This window comes from Microcebus murinus, chromosome 11 (genome assembly GCF_040939455.1).
Source record: "Microcebus murinus isolate Inina chromosome 11, M.murinus_Inina_mat1.0, whole genome shotgun sequence".
Classification (NCBI taxonomy): Eukaryota; Metazoa; Chordata; class Mammalia; order Primates; family Cheirogaleidae; genus Microcebus; species Microcebus murinus.
The window spans coordinates 37,219,078-37,235,372 of record NC_134114.1 but is presented as its reverse complement, the minus strand read 5'-3'; the positions used below and the strand labels follow the sequence as shown (position 1 = coordinate 37,235,372).

General features: G+C 36.8%; 1 protein-coding gene across 2 annotated transcripts in view; it reads right to left on the bottom strand.

The window, feature by feature from the left end:
• The window catches only part of ITGA2 (integrin subunit alpha 2), a 108,920-nt gene that overhangs the window by 23,712 nt on the left and 68,913 nt on the right, over positions 1-16,295 (bottom strand). For both annotated transcript variants that reach the window (XM_012740411.2, XM_076008018.1), the window contains exons 10-17: positions 15,274-15,350; positions 13,336-13,474; positions 12,271-12,416; positions 10,404-10,547; positions 8,021-8,224; positions 7,161-7,297; positions 4,619-4,758; positions 794-945 (exon numbers count right to left, since the gene is read on the bottom strand). In XM_012740411.2, the coding sequence (XP_012595865.1) occupies positions 794-945; positions 4,619-4,758; positions 7,161-7,297; positions 8,021-8,224; positions 10,404-10,547; positions 12,271-12,416; positions 13,336-13,474; positions 15,274-15,350 (1,139 nt within the window). The remainder of the gene's footprint in view (positions 1-793; positions 946-4,618; positions 4,759-7,160; positions 7,298-8,020; positions 8,225-10,403; positions 10,548-12,270; positions 12,417-13,335; positions 13,475-15,273; positions 15,351-16,295) is intronic.

Here is a 16,295-nt window from a genome sequence, read left to right as displayed (position 1 = left end):
GATGCCCTTAGACCTGCATATTTCTTGGACCTTCAGACCTAGATTTCTGGTGCTGGGGACCTGGAATATGTATCTTATAAAAGTTTTTTTGGCATTCTTTTGCACTTTAAACTCTGAGAACCATATTCTAGGAAAGTACTTAAATAGCTCTTTGTACAGTGGTTTCCTGAGTAATTACCCTTTTAAATACTGTTATGTGGTTTCTAAGGGGAAATATTCATGTAATTTATAAAACAAATTTCCTGATGGAGGTTTTCTCCTGAAAAGCATTTTTCCTACTTGGGATATTTTCAAAATCCATGTGAACTAGAGTAATTATGACATAAGATTAGAACCAATAATTTTTACCTCATAATCCACTATACTTCATCTATGTTTACTTTAATAGTGGAAACCACAGTTGGAATTATCTTTTTCAGTGGCTTAAAAATGCATAAAGTTTTTCCTCCAATAGGCAAATATCAAAATAAAATTTATTCAGTATCTTTAAACTGACAGTTCCCCCTGTCAAGTGTTCAAGAAAGCATTGCTTCTTTGATTTCTCTAAGAATCTAATTTTCATCTCTTTTAGTTACAATCCCAAATAAAATTTAGCACTACTAACTTATATAATGATAGAATGTGACCACCAGTGTTAGCATAAAGGAAGTATGGTTCTGGTTGATGGAGTGAGATGAGAAAGTCTTTCATCAGGAGGGCAAGCATTTTCTAACTCAGAAGCTTCCACTTCAGACTTTTACCATTCATTATTCTTTAAGAATTGAGGTGAAAAGGGATGACGCTGAGGCCTCACCTGTATCTGAATCACATGCTCAGAGCAGCTCTGTGCCTGATTTACTACCATGGTCTTCTGCAGGAACCTTTCACTGTTTTCTTTAAATAAACCCCTGGAGGTTACTCTGGATGAAAATCCATCTGCATCAAGTGTGATGTTACACATAATGGCTATGATAAAAATCATAAAGACATATTATTACAAACGAACTTATAAGGAAAAAACATCCCTGCTTTATTGTGTCATTTTTTTTTTTTTTTTTTTTTTTTTTGAAACAGAGTCTTGCTTTGTTGCCCAGGCTAGAGTGAGTGCCATGGCATCAGCCTAGCTCACAGCAACCTCAGACTCCTGGGCTCAAGCGATCCTTCTGCCTCAGTCTCCTGAGTAGCTGGGACTACAGGCATGTGCCACCATGCCCGGATAATATTTTGTATATATATTTTTAGTTGGCCAATTAATTTCTTTCTATTTTTTTTAGTAGAGACGGGGGTCTCGCTCAGGCTGGTTTTGAACTCCTGACCTCAAGTGATCCGCCTGCCTCGGCCTTTCAGAGTGCTAGGATTATAGGCGTGAGCTACCACGTCCGGCTTATTGTGTCTTATCATTCAAAGTAACTGACTTCAAGAAAATATGGAAACAGTCTTTACATTGGTGGATAGTGAACCGCATGGCATTTGTAATTTATTGCTCTGATGTGATTAGCTGACTGGATACAAAGAAATGTGATTCAGAGAAATGTGGCTTAGAGCAATGGAAAGAACATTGAACTTGCCACCAGGAAACTTACTGGATGAACTTGGGCAAATTAATGACTCCCTTAAGCATCAGTTTCGTCATCCATAATATGGAGACACAGAAAGGAAAATAATGGTTATTGAGTGCCTACAGTCTAACACATTCTCACATGCTATAAAAGTTTTATGATAAACCTGGAAAGTGGATATTGTTATTATATTATGATCTAGAATAAAAGGTAAAATAAATCACCTAAGTTCACACAGCTAGGGCATGGTCAGAAATAAAATTTGGGTATTTTTTTTTTTAAATATGTTCTTTCTGTTTCCATGCAGTTGTAAGGATTAACAGTTACTGTGAGGATGAACTGAGATACCCTAAGGGAAGATGTACAGTGCCTGGCATATTCTAGATGCTTACATGGGAAATGCACGCAATGTTGCCGTTGAATCAGACAGGTTGAATCAGACAGGCTTGGTTTAAATCCTAAATTCACAGTGTAACTTTGGGCAATTTGCTGTGGGTTCTGTGACCTTGGGCAATTTACTTAACCTCTTTGAACCTCTGTTTCCTCATCTATATGACAGAAATTATAATACCAACCCATGAAAAATAACTGTTCATATGTGATAAAAACTGATGTCAATAGCCAATGTCTAAACTGTCAGAATCATTACCTTCAACTAAAGTTCACTGGCCACTTGTCCAAAATTGAGAGAAAACATCTGGTGCCATTTGTAGCATCAACTACCTTATTTGGGGTTACTCTATCTTATTTTATTGTATTCAATATTTTACAGATTGAATATACTCCCACAATATGAATTCTACATGTTACCTTTAAAATATTTACGAGAGCTCATGTACAATTTTTCTTGCTCCAATGGCTTAATGAGGCCAAAAAAGATAGAGAAAATAGAAAATATTACGGGGTAGGAGGAGGAGCCATGTGACCCTGGAAGCAGAGATTGAAGCGATGCAGCTAGAAGCCAAGAAATGCTGGCAGTAACCAGAAGCTGTAAGAGTGAAGGAATGAATCCTTCCCTTGAGCCTGCAGAGAGAGTGCAGCCCTAGATTTTGGCCCAGTGAAATTTATTTCAAACCACAGTCTTCCAGAATTGTGTAAGAATATATTTTTGAGCCACCAAGTGTGTAGTAATTTGTTACAGTAACAAATGAAAACTAATACAGATTGTGGTATCTGCTGCACTAAATTTCTAAAAATGTGAAAGACAAACAAACAAAATTAGAGTGAAAATAAGTGGTGAAAATGATGCAAAGGAAAAATAATGGCCAGGAGGTGACTATAGTTAGACAAAGTTAGTGCACATGATAATATTTTTAAATTTTGTTCAAGCAGCTTGGTAGAAATGATCAATGGTTTAATAGGCAATATATTAATTTTTTATGTTACTAACCTTAAACTGGAGTGTGCACCTGATGCAGTAACTAATAGAAACCATATGCTTTATAAATTCACTTTCACAGTTGTGAAGAAGGGACTCATGTTTTACACATTATTATTGCCAAATGATGAAGTGACAAATGATCTCGGGATCATTTTGTTTGGCTTGTCTGTGGGGATCTGAATACATTAGGGAAAAGGATTCCACGGGAAAGATGCCCAACAGTAACAAAAGCCAGAGACCCTCAGCAGCCAGTCGATGGGAAGGAAATTCTCTAAAAGTAGAATTTTTGAGTGTGCAGCACCACCAGAAGTGAAGTATAGTCAAAAAGTGGAAGACACATGAGACACATCTATACTTCTGGGCCAGGAGAGTTGGCTGGGCAGCCACTCCTGCAACTAATATATTTTCCAAGTTAATCTTTTAGGCAGACTAGCCACTTAATGCTTATACAGCAACGGATTTTGACATAACTGTCGTGGCTACTCAGTTAGACATGCTACTCAAAGCTGGGTCGATGTGTGAACACCTGAAAGGAACACTTCCAAATGGATATGAAAAGTAGGAAAATATGAAAAGTGTGCCAAGATGTGAATCTAACTTCTGCCTTGTGTTCTTTCTTTATTTATATCTTGGTAGGATCATAGCAAATAACCTGCTTCTTTATTTTCAGCCTGCAAGTTAATTTGCTTATTTGTAATTTAATTAAATACTTTTGGGATCTACAGTTTCTGAAGTTTGGAGCCAAAATCTGATGGAAGAGGGATTAGCCCCCCCTTTTTTTTTTTTTTTTTTTTTTTTTTTTTTACGACTAGTCAAGTGAAGCAGTGGGAATGGAGAAGGAACAAAGGAATCTGTAACTGGTTGTGATCAATTAGTCGTAAACACCACTGCACTCAGACCAGCCTGAAAGAGGGATTAGGACCTATGAAACAGCAGCAAATGAAAGAAGGTAGCTTTGAATCAATTGTTAAATTGCACACTGCATATTAAGAATGCTGAGGTAACTGGGGCAGGACAAATGAAGGTGAGATAGAGTGGTTAGAAAATGCTTCAAAGAGGATGTGGGACCTCAGCCAGGTTGTGAAAGATGACTTGACCAGCCCCAGAGAGAGAGGACAATTCCTGCTGACATTTGCCCATAGTGTTTCCTCACCCTACCCTGTCTGATGGGACATAATTCAGACTCTTACTCTGTATTATTTAGAAAATTTAAAACACTGAGCACACATTATAGATTGCTTTCGTGTTTTCTTTTATTATTTCAGGCTAATTAATTCCTTAAGAACAAGAACAATGCTTGGCACTTTTGTTGGCCACGCCCTGTCTAGATCACGGCATAGTGACACGCTGAGCACTGGTTTAAGAATAACAGCATAATCTATGTGTGCCCAAGGTTTTAAATAAGGGAACTGTGGGTAAGAGAGCCTTGAGGTTAGGATTGAGAGGGCTCTTGATTATATTTTAGAGATTATAACTTCCTGCGTCAGAATGTCACCTGCTAGAGAAGAGGAGGAAGGTCTAAGCAAACCTTCCATGACTAATGAACCACTCTCAGGCATCTCAAGTGTGTGACAATTTAAGTTTATGCAACTAAAACCCTTTATTTCTCTTGATCTACAAACCAAAATATAGGTTGTATGCAGGGCTAACACTCTGTAGGCCAACCTATCCCTGTACAGATTATTTCCGGTCTACGCACCCACTTGATTGTTTTGCTTAGTAGGTCTAAACTTCGCACTGAAGCAGAGTTTGAGGGTGATCTGAGCATTCTTGTTGAACAAAATGATTTTTTCTGGTGTGAATGAAGCTTCTACAGCTACATCAGCAATACTTTGTGACCTGAAAAAAAGAAATGAAAACAGAGACATTATCAGTGATTGCATATCTTAAAACCTTTAGATAGATAACCACTGTCAGCGTTATTGAATTTTTCTCTCTACACTCTGTCTAAACACTTTACCAGTATTTTATATTTGTAAGCTCTAAGACAGCAGGTAGAGATATTGTCCTTTTTTTGTCTGTGACTGTATTAACATCACAATACACATAGAATATTTTTTATTAAACACATGCATGAGCACAGGATAGGCATCTGCAACCTCTTTGCAAGTGAAGTGCAAAGTCATGGTCTCTGTTGTGTTTTGCCAACAGGTAGCAGTGGTATTAAGTCTTCTCACAAAGTTGGGGGAGAGAGAAGGTGGGAAGGTGGGGGTGGCCTGCTGAGGAGTGTGGGCTGTTTTCCTGCTGCCTGAGTGGCTGGGAGGATCCCTTGAGGAGCGGCATGAGGCTGTGACAGAGGCAACTAGACTGATACTGGAAAAAGGCTGAGGAGTCCATCTCAAGCAGGGTGCTACAGATCTCTGACCCTGGCTCAGCCCTTTAGACATTTGACACATGGACTCATTTGCTAGTTTACAATGCTCCTGGGAAATTGGTAGAACAAATACTGCCTCCGTTTTTATCAATAAAAAAGTCCAAGACACAAAGCCATTTGGTGAATTACAAGTTTACTGGATAGTTAGACCATGAGAAATTAGAGGCCATGGTCTTCTAATTCCTCTGCCAGTGGAATTCGTACTTCATCATAATGACCCTCTGTGCACTTACAAAATAGACCCTCGATTACTTACAAAATAGCAAGTCATAATTCGCAATTTCACTGTTTTGAAAAGTACCACAGGAAGATACAGAAAACAATTTTTTAAATTTCAGCTACCATCTGAAGGACAGCAGTCAACTTCCTGGGTTCAAGTGATCCTCCTGCCTCAGCCTCCCAAGTAGCTGGGACTACAGGTGTGCCACCACCATACCTGGATAATTATTTATCTATTTTTAGTTGCCTGGATATTTTTTTTTAAATTTTAGTAGAGACAGGGTCTCACTCTTGCTCAAGCTGGTCTCAAACTGTTGAGCTTAAGCAATCCTCCCGCCTCGGCCTCCCAGAGTGCTAGGATTATAGGCGTGAGCCACTGCATCTGGTCTGTCTTTGATTTAAATATTTTGTAAACATGTTTTTTTAAAAAAATATTCTCAGGGAGTTGCCCAGAAAAACCAATCTTAGCACCTTATAGGAATGTGACCATAAAATGGCATTAACCTAGCTTAAGTGGTCATCCTCAGTACATTGATTTGATTCTGCATGTCTTGACTTTTTTGAAAAAAATCAAATCCACCTTCAAAGAGAAAAGTTTGGCCATCACTGACTATATGAAAAAAGGAGTGTCATAGTATAATAAACATATAGCCAACTAAGTATGAAGCCTACAAGATGGCTGCAGGATGATGTTCACTGAGAGGTATGATAAAATAGTTTAAAAATCAGCCATATTATTATATCACACCTGTATTTACTCTTGGTATGCTGCTCTTAAATGATTTTAACTGATTTTACTAAGTAAATATATTTTCTTGTTTTTTAAAGTCTTAAGTATTATCCTTGAGTCTTATTTTTTATTTTTTTCCATATAAAATTTCATTTTGCAACAAAAACAATGCATTTCATTTTTCAAAAGCACAAGTGAGATTTGTAAATAGTATCATTAACTCATAAATCACAAAACATCAATGAATAACGTTTTTCTGTTCTTGACATATTTGAACATTTAATGCACATTTTTCAACAGATAAAAATGAATGAACTCTTGATCGAGTATTCAATGTCTTTCTGTTTCCATTCCCTCACCAGCCCAATATACTTATTTTGACCTTGAATCACATGACCTTTGAATCTCTTATTGTTCCCCCTAATATCTAACTTCTATGGAGGTCAATGAGAGGTCAACTAAACCTAAATAATGGCTTCTTGTTTATGACTAATAATTTTAAAATATAACTTTTAGTCACATAATGAGTTACACTTTATTTGTGTGGTCTGAATTTTCAGTATTGTGAGTGTACTCTCATGAGCCTTTCTTTCGGTAAGCTAAATATATTTATAGGAAGATAGCATTCAGAAATATCCTGGCTATCAAGGGCTTTGAGTTTTCTATGTACTGTTTCTTTTCACCATACAGAGAAAAGAAATTTTATTCTAATGGTAAGAAAATATATATTTTTTCTCCACCAGGAAAAACATATTTCTTCCTTTATGCAAACTATAATACATAAATTCCCAATTGTGTTACATAAAATGTGTGTGGCATTTCTACAATACCAGTGGAGACACCTGTTCTACTACTTAGCAGGTCATTTGTATTAATATTAATAGTTAGCTAGTTTGTGTCTGGCTCTCACTGACTCACCAGAGTTGAACCACTTGTCCAAATGCACCAATGGACACATCAGTGATGGAATCCCCATTTAAATCTCCATAGCCATCCAATGACCTCCCAAAGTACTGGAGATGGCTCCTAAAGGCTCCATCGGATCCCAAGATTTTCTAAAAGAGCAAATTTGACACAAAAATTATAGTGCACAACATCTGAACCAGAAAAATGGCAGCCTCTACATTGCATTATTATATTCTCTATATAGTCACTTTCCATGTTGTCCTTAGTCTCCATAAAATTCCACTGGTTTTTCAATCACTTCCTATCTGATCTCTGTATCACTCTTGCAGCTACAATTTCATCAATGAAATAGCATGAATCTTTAACATAAAATAACAAGCCAGTGAAAAGATCAGTGGACTGGGAATGAGTGGATGCAAGTTCAGGTCCAGATTCCTATTTTTGCCCTTTTCCTTCAGGTCTTACTCAAAATCTACCTACTTACTGAGGACTCCTTAAGTCACCCTTTTAGCCACCTGATACCACCTCTCGTCTTTAAAATCTTATTTCCTATTTTAGTTTCCTTTCCCTTTAAAAAAATTCCTTAGCATTTCTTACTCTCTGGAACACTTAATTTTATTTATCTCTCTCTCTCTCTTTTTTATTTGTCTACTCCATTAGAATGTAAGGTCCATAAGAGCAGAATTTAGTCTGTCCTGTTCTTACAGCACCCCAGAGTCTAGACTAGTAATTAGCCACATGATGGAGGCTCACTAAATGTTTGTTGAGTGAATGAATGAAGTTATGAAATAAGGGATGGCTTGGATGGGCTACATCTCTAGCTTTAATATGATGATACATGTAAATACATCACCATGTAGCTCACGGATTACCTGGGAATGCTTTGTGCGAATAGTGCCCTGATGGCCATTGTAAATATACACCGCTCCAGAGTTCTGATTTTCCAACGGTGAACCAACGATGACATCATTAAAGCCATCCATGTTGATGTCTGAAAGAGCTGCTATCGCCGAACCAAATCGAGCATTTTCAATGCCATCGGGGCCTTCGAGAAATTGGTGCTGAGTCAAAATGCCCTTGCAAGGGGGAAGAAGGATGATTAAAGCAAACTTCATAACTTGTATGATTAAAATTCACAGCAATTGATGACCAAACTAATTTTTATAGGGTTTTAAAGTTAGAATTCAAAATTCTGTATTTATGATGAGAATTATAAATAATCATTTCAGTAAGTAAGGTCATAGGATATCTGCTCATAAACCAAGGTGAAAAGAGGTAATTCTCTTTACTGTAGTTGAACAACCTACATAAAAGTACCCATTCCTTTGTCTTCATTTCCCCTCAATATTAGTATCTTCACCTGTTTACAAATCTCTTGATTTAAAAATTTTCTGGTGAAAATCCCCTAATATCTTAAATGAAATTAAGCAGACATAAAACAAAATAAGATACAATATCTTAATGTAGACTTTACTTAAAAATTACTGAATAGTGGCATAGTTGTAATAGTACAGAAAGTGGAAAATGAGATTGTTAATATCCCATTATAAGAAACCCTAAATGGTTCTGCCCAAAGGAAAAAATATTTCCTTGTAAAGCACACAGTTATTTTTCTTCAGATTTCATAATCAAGGATGGAAATATTTGATGACTTCACAAGAAAATAATGCTGCTCAAGCATGAAACTGGGTCAGTGTTGATTCTTTCTCCTTTTACAATCTTATAGAAATTAATTTGTCGCTGAGTTTGATAAAGTATAGATCTTTCCATCTTCAACAATTAATGATAATCCAGCATATTTGACAAGCAAGAAACATTTAAAAAACTGGGATCTGTTAATTTTTCAAACAAGTAGATATGCCCTTCCTTTATTGTGTACTCAGTTAAACACTCTTTTTATGTATAATTGCTTTAAAATTATGTTAAGCTTTATATTCATTTAAATAAATAAGGTAGGACAAAATATCACAATTACTGAACATAAATTTTACTATATTATAAATTGGCTTCCCTTTTCCCATCCTTTCCCCTCTATTGTCATCTAATTGTCTGTGTTAACCTGTGCCTTTAACTCAATTTTCACTTTGGATTTCACTGAGTTATCTATACTTATATGCATAGATTTAGAGAGCTCAGTTTACAAGTTGGAAAAACTGTGCTTTTCTAGGTTAAAATATGCTAAGCTTCATGTGCAAGGACTGGAGATTTCAAAAATGGGATGTAGAAAAAACCCAAGGCCCTCCCCTTTTCTCTCTTGGATGCCTTTTTCAGCCCTCCACCCATCTGCACCCAGATGCCCAAAATAAACAGCATTTTGCTACCAAAAAAAAAAAAAAAAAAAGAGTTGGATGTACACCCAACTAAATGTTACACCAAACAATGGGATTTTCTGACAAACTAATATAGAAAGCACCCAGGACTATATGAAGGTTTCCAAAGTGGGTGGTACCATTTGTCTTTTTCACTGTAAATTGATAACAAGATAGCATTACCATGTTATTGTTATCTCTTTACATTGAAAAATTGCATAAGATATTTGAAAAATACACAAATGTCTGTGTGTGTGTTTCAAAAATAGTAATGATATAATGGTATAATGATATAATGATATAATGGCAATGGCTTTATTTGTATAACAGAATATATATTCAAAGATCGTTCATGAAAAATGGTAGTACACTATATGTTAAACTCTAGTTATGCCTTTTAATGTGATTTTTTTTTTTTTCTTGATTTTTTTTTTTTTTTTTTTTTGAGACAGAGTCTCGCTTTGTTGTCCAGGCTAGAGTGAGTGCCGTGGCGTCAGCCTAGCTCACAGCAACCTCAAACTCCTGGGCTCGAGTGATCCTTCTGCCTCAGCCTCCCGAGTAGCTGGGACTACAGGCATGCGCCACTATGCCCGGCTAATTATTTTATATATATATCAGTTGGCCAATTAATTTCTTTCTATTTATAGTAGAGACGGGGTCTCGCTCTTGCTCAGGCTGGTTTTGAACTCCTGACCTTGAGCAATCCGCCCGCCTCGGCCTCCCAAGAGCTAGGATTACAGGCGTGAGCCACAGCGCCCGGCCTTTAATGTGATTTTTTAAAGTTTTAACTTAATGGTGACATCCTCAAAAATGATGAAATATAAACTAAACTATGCCAATTAATTATCATTCAGTAATAATACATTTTCTTTCCAAATGCAGATTAACTTTTATTTATCAGTACTAAAGCAAATTAAATTGTCAGTTTAATGTATATATTTCTTACCTTTATGATAGTAAAGAGGTAGACTCTCCCTTCCTCTTTCTTTAGGTCATTCATGTACATTGGTGCACCCACCAAGAGCACATCTGTAATGCTGTCTTTATCCACATCAACTGAACACAGCACACTACCAAAATAGGAGCCAATCTGGAGTAATAAAGCATATTAACCTTAAGATTCCTAAGATCCATATACTTCTAATATTACATGGAACTTTTATTCACTCACTCAATACATAAAAATTAAGTGTTTACTACCTGCAAGGTGCTAGGAACATAAAGGAACATAAGGGAACATAATCACTTTCCTCAGGTTGTATCATGATTTAACACCTGATTATTAAACCTCAGTGTGCATGAGAATCACCAAGAAAGTGTCTTTAAAATACATATTCCTGAGACCAATTTCTAGAGAGTCTGATGTAATGTCTAGGACGTGATTCAGAACACAGAATTTTAAATCGGCACTCTAGGTACTGAAGCCAATGGATCAAAGACCACACTTACAAGACAAACCTTAGTGGGTACATGAAGTGTGTTGTAGAGAATGGCAAGAGGGGGAGAGGCAGGGGGAACAAATAATTGAGCTTTTGTGGTAAAATAGATTGTAATAGAGGCAAGTCTCGAATGCTGAGTCATCAGAGTACAGGGGAGTCAGGAAGGCTTTGAAAGCTGAAGTAGTATTTGAATCGCATCTTAAAGAGGACGGGGTTTTTTTAAGCGGAAAGAAGTGGAAAAGCAGGAATGATGTGAGCATCCTGGGCATGATCTGGGACAAGTAAATAGTTGTTGGCTAGATCAGGCCAGGAGGAGTAGGTGAAGATAAAGTAAAATAAGAGAGGCCAGGACTTTGAATGTTCACCCCATTCTATGGTGTTTAATGCATGCCAATGTGAGTACTTTTTAAGGATTTAGAAATGAATAAGAAATGATTCTTCCATTGCGCTTTCATTGTTATTTTTACAATTTAAAAAAACCTCTTTCTTTAAAATATTAAAAAGGAGGGAAAAATATGTGACCATAGTTAATTTGTGGTCAAGGAAGTCAAAAACTCGGGTCTTCTTAATGCTAGATAATCCATAGGAATAGTGGCATCAGATTTAATCCAGAGAAGAGAAATCCATGGTTAGTTCCTCTGACTCAAAGAAGAAAATCATTTTCTGTTAGTTGTCAGGGATCGGTGATGCTCATTTCAAATGTGTGAAGCTCATGGGTCAAAATTGCTTAGTAAGGAAGCAGGAACCAATCAGCTGGCCTTAGCGCTGGCAACAGGCCTTTGCTGCTATGGGCCATAACTGACATTCGTCATAGGGTCTTACTACCAAACTGTCACATGTCAGTAGAAAATGACAGAGAAGAGCGTTGGTTTACTTTTAGAAATGTCAAAACCACCTGGACTCTTTGAAAGGGCCAGATGTAGAAGCTCAGTCCCTATAATGTCATGACACTCCCTTCTTCTCATTATTTCTCCTCCAGATCCTTGGCTCCTAATGTGGGCTTGTCTACAAGGCAGTGGTTAGACTCCTGCCGTCATGACTAAAAAATGCCTGTGAATTATTAATCTCAGGAGCCAAAAATATGAAGAGAATGTAATCAAACAGCACAGGCTTTGAGGCCAGACAGGATTGGGTTTTAATGACAGCTCAATCCATTAAATTCATGCAACTTTAGAAAGCTAGTTAAACTCACAGTAAGCTATCAAAGGGGATCATAGGTCTTCTCAGCATTGTTGTGAAGATTTAAGGAAAATAATAAATTCAGATGACAGAGTACTGGTGAGGGCACGTTAGTTTCCATGTCTACCCAACTGACTCCCTGCCTGTCCCTGTGCTCCATAAAATTAATTTCACCTGCTAAGCAATGAGATTTACCTGGTCACCTCTGTGAGCCTGAATAACTGTGACATTGCCATTCTTGTTAACGCTGTATAGCACTATCTGGCCCGTATAATTTGCCCGAGGAGCACCAGCAACAAAGTGGGTGCTTTTTCTGGTAGAAATTGTAGTCACAGAATAACCTAAAAAAGAAGGAGACATGAGTGACTACCACTGAATTTCTCAGATAAGGTCAAAAAAACTTAGTAGAGGTTATCAGAAATCCTTTCCTGCCAGGTGTGATGCACACTTCTAGTGCTCCTAAGTCTAGCATTGAGGGCACGTCTTTCTTTTTCTAAAATGAATTGCTCCTGCCCTTTGACCTGCAAATGTGAGACCTCTACCTATAAAGCTGGTCCTAGACTCTGGGCTGTCCTCATCAGCCACCTGTGAACTTGGCACTCAACAAGTATTTCTTTTTTTTTTCTTTTATTTTCTTTTTATTTTAGCTGACAAGTATTTCTTGAGTGAATGAATAAATGAATCTAAAAGGTAGTGCTGCACAGGAGAAGGAACACAGTCCTTGGAATTAGTCCCAGGTGCAGATTCTGGATTACCACTTACTGGGTTGTTAAAGTTTAGGCAAGTTTTTAACCTCGTTAGCTCTCAAAGGTAAAATAGCTCTGAAAGGAATCGAATGTTTATGTAGATAGACTAGCCAGCTTAGAACTGTTCCATAATAGGTCCTCAAAATTGGTGGCTGCTTAATCCAAGAACAAGAAGACTAAGAACTCTAAATTAGTATCAGACTACCACTTACTGTATTGGCTATTTCCATTTTGGAGAAACACAATCACGTTCTAGCAATTACAACCACTTGAACAGCCAGAAGAGATTTGTGAGTATAATATAGTGTTTCATTAAGTATTTAGGGGTTAAGGTCTGACTGGCAAAGACACTATATATACATATACATATATATATATGTATGTATATGTATAATAATAATGATAAGTAGATGACAGTTCAAGGGTTTTGTTGAACTGACTCTGAGATTCAACAAATAGCTAGTTTAAAGGAAGGGGACTTAAGTTTGCTGAGCCAGATACTGCTATACCTTACCTAGATAGGAACTGTGATTTCTGTCTTGCAGAATTTGGTCAAAAGCTTGTTTAGGAAAGATCAAATGCCTGTGAGATGTCTCCTGGACAACTGTCCCACTCCAGCCAAAAGCTCCCACTGCACCCAGCATCAGAATATCCTAAAATGATTGAAAAATGAAGATCATCAAAACATATCACATTTAAAGCATAAAAATGCAGGGTAGGCAAAATATTGAAATACATTGTTTAAATTTAAAAGAAAAGAATCTAAGCATGATGACATAAAATGTATATGAACATATGTCGATATATCACAGAATTATTCTAATGTATTTGTGCTGGAGAACAAACCTTCCCATGGGTTATGTTATCTTGGACTTTATTTAGTATGACATATTATGCAATAAAATTTTGTAATAAGTTGTAGTATTGGACAAGTACGTAGCCATTTGCAAATTTCCATTCAAAGGCATACATTTGCCAATGCTGAACCCCATGAGCCTTTAGGAAGGAGTCAGAAGTGAGTTTCCAGCCCCATATTCATAAAGAAAAGCTCACATATGGATATGAGACATGCTTGAAAAACAGTAAGTGCTGATGACAGAGGAGAGACAGTGATATGGCTGCTACTCCAGGCATGTCTTGGGAGGTCCTCTTCTGACCTACTCTATTCTATTTTCAACTTTCATTCTCTCTCTTTCTGACTCCTCCACTGTCCTATAGGACTTCTATGTTCCTCTATCCCAGCTCTTTGATAGAGGCACCTGTAGCTGTGACATTCAATCTATTGGAAAGGAAATAAACAGTGGTGAGCCCTGGAGAGGGCCAGGGAAGACAGGCTACTCGGGATTGGCTCAAATCCCAATCTGAATAATCAAAGGTACATGGAAAGGCAGATTTGGTCAGGACAGGATATATTTTTTTTTAATATTTTTTATCTTAGATTCTAGAAAACACCAAAGGTATAATTTTGGATTAAAAAATATAAGCCATTAAAAAAGAGAAAATGGGGAAATAATGTGTCCCACTTTGAGAACAAGAGACCATGAGGTTATGTAAATGATTATAATAAAATCACAGACTCTGAATCTGGGGAGCATGAAAGGGCTTCAGGGCATGTAAAAAAACCTCATGGAATAGTGTATAAAATTCTCTGTGTGTAGATTCATTTACACTTTTTCTGAGGGAAAGATCCATAACTTTTACAAACATCCCTAAGGATTGATAATCCAAAAACAGTGCTTTTTATTCTAGAGAAAATAAGTTGTTCTTGGTTCTCTCACCCATTGGTCAAATTCCCAGACTTCTTTTTTTTTTGTTTTTTCAACTACCTTTCTGACTTCTTATCAACCCCTAAATATTCCCTAGGCTTCATGTCTTTTTAACCTTTTTTCTACTCCTCTCATATCCTGAATTGAATTAGTATCAGAGGCCCCAAAGGTGGATGTTTCTGAGAACCAAGAATGGACTTCCCTGAACTAAGACAGTGGTGTACTCCAATCCCATCTCACATTTTCTCTAACTCTTTACTTTTCAACTATTTTCTGTCTCTGCTCTTAGAAAATGATACAACAGCAACTCAGAATTCAACAATGACACTGATGATAAGCGTGTATGTTTTTAACATATGTTACCAATAGTTAATTGATTCAAAGGAAATTCCTGCAGGGATAATACCTTAAATTAATATAGTGCCTGTGCCCTGGAGCACTCAAAGGCTTTCTTGTGTATTATCATTTTTTTTCCCATACAAAATCCCTGTGAAATAGAGAAGGGAAGGTATTAATCTTCAATTGTTAGATGGTAAATCAGCAGCACAAAGAAACTAAACAATGTGACTAGGAATCTGAACTGTTGATCACTACATGGCTGTTTTCCCACTTTATGTCTAAAGCTACTGTGTCCAGAAGTGTTAGGCCAAGTGGCAGCATGGCTTGAGGTTGTCTGATATACACACATTTTGAGGAGAGTAATCTGCGCTGAATCCTACTTGTGACATTTCCATCTGGAAGTTGTCCCCTCCTTGAACAGTACCTGGGAAATATCAGTTTCAAAAATTATATTACTGTAAGCAATTTTAAATCAAGTTTCAAACACAGGCACACTCCTACGCACACACACACACACACACACACACACACATACAATGTTCTGATCTTCACCCAAAAATATAGAGCTGGTGGTTTCTGAGAAGGAGAAATCACTGAGAGTGTTCTAGCAGATTATAGAAATCCACAATACTTCCAAGGTAGTATTCAAAGTTGGCATTAATCTTAATTAAACATTATGTATTTTATGGAATACTTAAGAAGTTTCTGATATCAAAGAACACTCAACAAAAGTTATGAGGTAAGGTGAAAAGTGAGGTGATACTTTTTAAAAAAAATTTATCATTGCTAGCTAGGAAACTAACTGAATTTGTAGCTTTTAAATATTTGTACTAATAAATGTACAAATATCCCAGATGCAGCTAGAGGGGCTAGGCAATGGATCTGCAGTGACCACTATGCTGAGCAATAATTGGGTTAGCTACTCAGGACTAAGTAGGAATTTTGCCAATTGGGAAGTTTGTTCCAATTCTACACAGTTCTGTCACTGACATCATAAGACTCAGCACTCATTTTCCATATACTGTGGTCAAAGTGGTTATGTTTCACTAATCTTCACAAAAAAGGAAGCTAAATTCCTAGACTGACACTTTGATATTAATATATTAATAGATAAGAAGACAAATAGTACTGCATGACATAGTCTTGTTTAGAAGACATAATAATTTTCATAAGACAATTAGAGATAATTTTTAATAAAATAAGACAGTGCTCCCCTAAAAGTCAATAATAGTAGATAATGCTCAAAATCATTTCTAGTTAGCTTGTAGATTGCAACTGTTCTTATTTATACCACTACAAACACAAAATCATCAGTGTGGAAGGCCTACCAATTTTGAGGGGGGGGTCCTGTTTATTTATTTATTTATTA